Below are 7,204 nucleotides of genomic sequence, written 5' to 3'. Positions count from 1 at the left end.
TCAATTTTCATGCTTCAACATTTAATCAATTTCAAATTTGATTTTTTTTTTCTAATTTTCATTGACTTGATCAAGTTTACTCATTATAACTATGATCACAACTCTAATATTTTATTATTAGAAATACTATTGCATCCGCTCAAGCATTAATTAGTTATTAATACATTGGTTTTCTATCATTTATAAGATTTTATTTATTTAATTTTTTTAAATAATAAATCTGATAAAGTTAACATGTGAAATTTTCAACATTATACTTTATAAAAATATTTTTTCTTTAATGTGACTAGATATAATCATATGAGTGTTATAGGAGCAAATTTTGGAAATGATAGTTTTTTAGGCTTTTATGAGATTTCTTTATATTTAAAATTAAATGTCCATTTTATTTTATTTTCTTTTATTTCTCAAAATATAATTAATTAAATGAAATAGTTGTTTCATAGAGATTTAGATTCACACTATTAAAATAATAATAAAATGTAACTTAAATTATAACACATCCTTAGCATAGAATAAAATAGACAATCTTCTCTCTTTTATAAGGATTTAATTTTAACAATTAGATTTTAAAAACTATTTCATTACAAACATTACCATTAACACTTTATTGCATAATAAATTATTATATGGATCTAAAAATCTGGAATATTTAAAATTAATATGTATTTCTACATTAAATATTATATATATATATATTTGGAATATCTTTTGATAGAGTCCAACTATCCCACCATACCTTGCCTTGGACTTACTTTTATTTGCGAATTTTAGAAAAAAGAAAAATAAAATAGATTTTCTTATAGGTTTCAAACATTTGTGACTATGAAGGAAGAAAAAATTAAAATTCCCCACGGAATTTATCTTAGTTATTTAGGTATAGCGCAAAATGTTCTGGCCCCACTAAAATTCAAAATTTCAGTTTGAAAATGATTGTTAAACGGCAAGCATCCATCGAACTTCCACCGTATTTGGCAAGCGTCTATCGAACTTCCACCGTATTTGGCAAGTCGCTTATCATTCCCACTAAAAATTTCAAATTCAACTTCATTTCCGACCTTTATCCCAATGTTTTTTTTTTTTTTTTGATCGTTTAAATACCCAATGTTTTACTAAACGTGGTCTTGGCCGTTATCCCGCTCGATCTCAATACAAAAATTTGAAAACCTGTCCGTGGGTTCACACCAAATAAAAGGATTGCTAGATTTTTCAAACCCAAGATTTGCAGAAGCAGGATTGGGGTTCAGAAAGAATGTATTGAGACGCGAGTGTCTGATTTTTATAAAAGTGTAGCGTGGGCGTACGAAGATTTGCAGCAGTCGATCAAGACTGGGAAGCAGAGCGATTCGATTAGTTTGAGTAAAGGCGTGGGAGTCGAAGTCTGAGGTGCCAAGTGAGTGGGCTAACTGAACAGAATCCTTCCATACTGTAATCTATGTAAGTAACCCTATGTGATTCATATTTTCAAGTAGCTTAGAAACTCTGCATCTTATATACCTAAATATTTCTTTTCATTCCATGTAATTAAACTTGTATAATTCGCATCTTCTTGCAGTTTGGAAATTATGGACCCTCAAATCCTACCCGTGTTTCTTTGCTTTGCAATTGATCATTTCTGTATGATTCACATGCTCCAAGATGTTAGAAGTGATTGCTTCTTTACATACATCTTTTTCTTTTTTCACACTTAAATGTGATTAACCCTCTACGATCCACATCAGCCAAGATTCCAGTTCTGTTTTGACTCGAAGATTGGTTCTAGTCTTCCGACATTGATTTTAGTCTACTTGTGTTAAATCCACATTGTAGCAGCCTAACATTTTACTGGGCGAAGTTAGGAATCATGGCATACGAGCTTCATATTCAGTGTAAACACAAAAAAAATATAAAGCATAGGCTATTTTTAGTTTCGATCAGGTAGTCCAACTTTTGAGACAGATCTGGGGTAATTGACCCTTATACACAATGTTTCAATTGTACATTTGATCAAAGGCCCATTTGACCAAATGTTCCGTAATTCCATTCCATTCTCTAGGGATATGACTGAAAGTCATAGATTCCAAGGAAATACACAAATGAAAAATCTGTTTGATAACCAAAGCTAAATGCCAGCATACATCATCTAACCTCCGCCTATTCAACAAAGTCACCACCCCCTGAGAATCAAATTTGCAGATGTTCTTTCTCCACCCAAAATCGCAACTACGCTCCACAGCATAAAAAATGGCAAGAGCCTCCATAAAATTGTTAGAATGCATGCCCTTATAGACAGAAAAGATAAACTGAACAATACTTGAGCTATCTCACCCAACTCCACCAATACCAGCATAACTAGGATTTCCACGAGAAGAACCATCAATGTTGATTTTTAGAGTTCCTTGAGGGGGAGGGCACCAATGACCCTCCCTATTCATCTTTCGAAGGGGATGTCGACATCTATTTCGCATGACCTGTCCAAAAAAACCTCGAAACATCTCCTTGAGGAAGAAGGTTGAGACGATTGCAAAAAAACATCTTCTCTTGGATCCACTTGTTCACCCAAGTCACACCTTGCCGAAACAATTTCATGAAAAATATTCCACCATACATTTTGGACAGCCATCTTGACATCCAAACAACTTGAAGAATTTATTTCTGAATTAATTTGATGGTAGGGTTTCTTATTTTCCTAATAGTTTTCTAATCTTAAGGTGTTATGTGGCAGATTGGCATTTTGAGGGGATTTGTAAGTCATGCCAGAAGAGCGTCAGATTTTGGCTGCTAGGCAGGGTTCACAAGTGGACTCAAGCCATGGGTCAAATATTGGTTCAGGTCATTCTGAACAACAGAGTTCAAGTGAAACTCTACACCGCCCTAGACACCCAGTAAGGAGAAACCCTGAAATGTCAGGGTTCCTGAGAAGTCAGGACAAAGAAAATATGGTTCCTGAGAAGTCAGGAAGCCGAAGGCGAAGACGAAGGAGGGTGTCTACATCAAGGAGTCCTTTACCTGCAGATTATCCTCGTGCTCCTCTCCAGGATATAACACTATATATGCATGTAAGCATTCTTTTTCTGAGTAACTAAATTTTGTGGAATTATGCATTAATGATCTATAACTGTATGATTTCATTTAGGGCTTATCTTAGGTGAAATATAAAATGCAAGCTTCATTTGTTAGGAAAGAAGTTTAAAAACTATTGGCTGGAGGTACTTCATCAGGTAGCAATCGTAGTCTAAATTTCATCTTTGATCTCGAGTCTGACACATTTTTAATATTAAACGTAGCTGAGGCAATTGCTCTTCCCTATCAACTGGCACACATTTTAGTCTTCCATCTCTGTTTTCTATTAGCTTCTTTTAATTCAAAATCACCTATATCTGATATCGCTATAAGGATGCAAGCCTCCTATGAAGGAAGATTTTCAAACTTAAGTGAAGCAGCGCCTTTCATTTGAATTCATTTGTTTTATGATCTATAACTCAATAATTTCATTTAGGGGTTATCTTAGATGAAATGTAAAATGCACGCTTCATTTGTTAGAAAAGAAAGTTAAAACCATTGACTGGAGGTGCTTCGCCAGGTAGCAATCGTAGTCTAAATTTCACCTTTGACGTCGGGTTTGACATTTTTAATATCAATCATAGATGAGGCAATTGCTCTTCCCTATCAACTGTCACACATTTAATTGTTCCATCTCTGTTTTTTATTAGCTTGTTTTATTCAAAATCACATAATTCTGATATCGCCGTAAGGATGCAAGCCTCCTTTGAAGGAAGATTTTCAAACTTCAGTGAAGCAGTGCCTTTCAATTGAATTCATTTGGTTTTTTCTTCCTTTATGCGTGCCATGTAAGAGTCGTAAGCATGGTAATTTTGCAGAAAATAGCAGAGAACATTTTAGTGTTCCATCTCTGTTTTTTATTAGCTTGTTTTATTCAAAATCACTTGTTTTCGATATCGCCGTAAGGATACAAGCCTCCTTTGAAGAGAGATTTTCAAACTTCAGTGAAGCAGTGCCTTTCAATTGGATTCATTTGGTTTTTTCTTCCTTTATGCGTGCCATGTAAGAGTCGTCAGCATGATAATTCTGCAGAAAATAGCAGAACACGTTTTAGTCTTCCATCTCTGTTTTTTATTAGCTTGTTTTATTCAAAATCACTTATTTCTGATATCGCCGTAAGGATGCAAGCCTCCTTTGAAAAAAGATTTTCAAACTTCAGTGAAGCAGTGCCTTTCAAAAGGATTCATTTGGTTTTTCCTTCCTTTATGCGTGCCATCTAAGAGTTGTCAGCATGATAATTCTGCAGATAATAGCAGAGCAAGTTCAATGATGATTTGATCCAGCTTTCTATATTTTCTGTAAATGACAAGCCACATATGGGACTGATTTCATAAACTTCTAATGCGAATGCCAAATGTAACTCACAAAATTGTTAGGAATCTATTTCCTATTGGGATGTCTGTCAAATTACAAATACCGGCATCATACAATATTGACAGTACATTCCAAGGTTATGATCATAATAAGGAATGAAATCCCCATATGTATATAGTTCTCTTTAGGAGAAAACCCTTGGTTAGCTATTAAAATGGGAAAACCATCAAATGGTTCTATAATATAAAAACAATATTAAATTTAACTCATGTATAACAACGGTTAACATATATATATATATATATATATATATATATATAATATAAAGTTGCAGGTCGAAGGCATGTCGATTTGCACAAAGCATCCAGGATAATTGATCTGAACAGAAAAGATTGCAAGCTAGATATCTAGCATATCTTCAACCTAGTAATGAACACAAATGATTGTGTATAATTTACATCCTCAAGGCGGTTCTTTGTATCTACATATCTGCCTGAACAAAATTCCACTATCCCTCTTTTGCTGGATGTACAATAAACCGCTGAAAGGTGACTGAACTTAACTAGCTTCCAAGTGATGTGCATGGTTACCTGTTTTCCATAGCACAAATGTGATGCAATGCAAGAGAACCGATGTTTAAACAACTGTGCAGACGTGGTGGAAGACCAATGTAGCATCTTCATTTATTGAATTCAAAACTAGGCTCAAGTTCTTGTCCTAACAGAGTCCACAGAGGCGGTGGTTATGCAATTGAATGGATTAAAAAGAATCGATTATCTTCTTGTGGGTTTATTGTATAGCCGACAAAATCCCCTCATTGTAAACTGCAAAAAAGGCTTACGTAGATAACTAGTGAGTTCCTATGATCCACATGAGTAATAGATGAAAAATTCAGCAGCTGTCCCATTGCATGCCCTCTACAAAACTGTCAGTTGAAATTGCCACACAGATCCATTATGCACGAAACCCTTGGCAACGTGTCTGCAACTGTGTTTGTAAACATACCTTCATCGCAATATCTTAAAAAGCCTGCAACCCATCTGAGAATGTGTCATCTAACTAGAATACAATGTTCGCCCTTTCAAAAATTCACTTTGGAATCAGAATCATTACTCCATTTATTATTTTACTTTCAAAAATGAAAACAAAAACATTAGAAACCATATAATCTGCACCGATTTTTGCTTTTCCCATACTATGTGATTGGATGATGTTTTATATTTATTTTAAGAATATGTTAATTAAAATCCTTCTAGATGAAAACGTTTCCACCATTGGGAAAATTAGAAAAATAGAAGGAAAGAAATATAAGAATAGATAAAACATTAGAACTGCAATATAATTTTCCACTAGGGCAAATTAATAATGAAAACATTAGTCCCTGCTTGTAGGCAGAGAATAATAAAAGCATCAGATCTGTTATCGAATGACTTAAATCCAGTTAGCTCCTAATGCATGATATGTTTGTCTGGCCAATGTGACTCTAAAATCTTATTAAGGCATTATATTGGTAATTATAAAGAAGCCCATGGTTTAGTCTGAAGATTCTCCTTTATACACTACTTAATGTGCTAATGTGTTTATATCTCTTATTTGCCTGCAGATTCTTCAGAGGTCCAGAACTAGGGCTGGGGCTAGAATGCAGATTCATGGGATAAGTCCTCCTAGACAGCCCATGATTCATGTCAGCCCATCCCAGGAAACAGATCCAACATTGACCCTCGATGACCCCTTGCAAGAAGCAGAACCCACCACGGCAAATCCAATACTGGTTCTGGAAAGTCCTTTGCAACAATCAGAGCCCACCATAACAAGTCCCAGACAGCTACCAGAAGATAGCACACTACCAAATTTTGTACAACTTCCTGAGCAAGAATCCCATGGGCTAACAACTGACACCCAAACCGAAGAGCAAAACTGTGCTCTAGACAGGACTTTGAGTCATCATGGAAATATAATTACAGACAGTTCTTTAACAGCAGAGGTGGGAATGGTATTTCATCACGACTACATTACAGAAGAAGCTAGAGCAAGAGATGTTTCCATGTTAGCAAATCAAGAGCATGGTGCATTTGGATCTGTTCTGCAGTCTAAAACTTGGAATGAGCAAAGTGGAAGGGGCAGAGGAGGTAGTCATCCTCAACCAAAGAAGAAATCATCGTTGAAGCAATTGATGAAAATGCGTTGAAACAGTTCGTTTCACAATGGTTATGTGCTACATCTTTCTGGGCCAAAAATTATGTTGGGAGTTTTAATTCTAAAAAGCTGCATCTCTGATCAAGAATAACCTTCTAGTTCTAGTCCATTTAAATATTTCACTTGATTGTTCACATGGCCAGACTTCTAATTAGTTTCACATATTTGGTGAAACTCCCAACGGCTTCTAACTCAGGGCCATTTTCAAAACTACTTATCTGATGATTAATCCTCTTTACTACTGTGCCAAATTTATCTCATAATTTTACAAAATTGAAAGAGTTGTTTCGAATAATAATGTAAAGTTTTAGTTACTATTTGAGTGGCAACAAAAACCACGGGAGACAGGTTGGAGGAAATTGTTCACCGCAAGAGGTGTTCGCTTGTAGTTCATTTAACCGGACATGGATATAAAATTCAGAATTGTTGTAATTTATTGTAATCTAATTGTGTACCGCAAGAGGTGTTCGCTTGAGAATGGATGAATGCGTTGGAATATAATCTTGAGCGAATTGTCAGAATTATTTATTAAATTTGTTAGAATGTTCATGGGATCTATTAGTTCCCATCTTCCTTATGATGCTAGCTCCAACAATTAGTTTTAGTTGGCTGTGAACTAGGGAAAGGATCCAGTAGTTGTGCACCCTAACTT

General features: G+C 35.0%; 1 protein-coding gene across 1 annotated transcript; it reads left to right on the top strand.

Moving 5' to 3' along the window:
- The first annotated feature begins 1,000 nt into the window (after positions 1-1,000).
- Positions 1,001-6,984, top strand: LOC131061153 (uncharacterized). The gene is made up of 3 exons (XM_057994663.2): positions 1,001-1,437; positions 2,705-3,038; positions 5,960-6,984. The coding sequence occupies exons 2-3, from the start codon at positions 2,733-2,735 to the stop codon at positions 6,542-6,544; spliced, it is 891 nt and encodes a 296-aa protein (XP_057850646.2). The 5' UTR covers positions 1,001-1,437; positions 2,705-2,732; the 3' UTR covers positions 6,545-6,984.
- The last annotated feature ends 220 nt before the right edge of the window (positions 6,985-7,204 follow it).

This window comes from Cryptomeria japonica, chromosome 4 (assembly GCF_030272615.1).
Source record: "Cryptomeria japonica chromosome 4, Sugi_1.0, whole genome shotgun sequence".
NCBI classification, from domain to species: domain Eukaryota; kingdom Viridiplantae; phylum Streptophyta; class Pinopsida; order Cupressales; family Cupressaceae; genus Cryptomeria; species Cryptomeria japonica.
The sequence above is the reverse complement of the archived record's forward strand: the minus strand, read 5'-3'. Positions and strand labels throughout refer to the sequence as shown.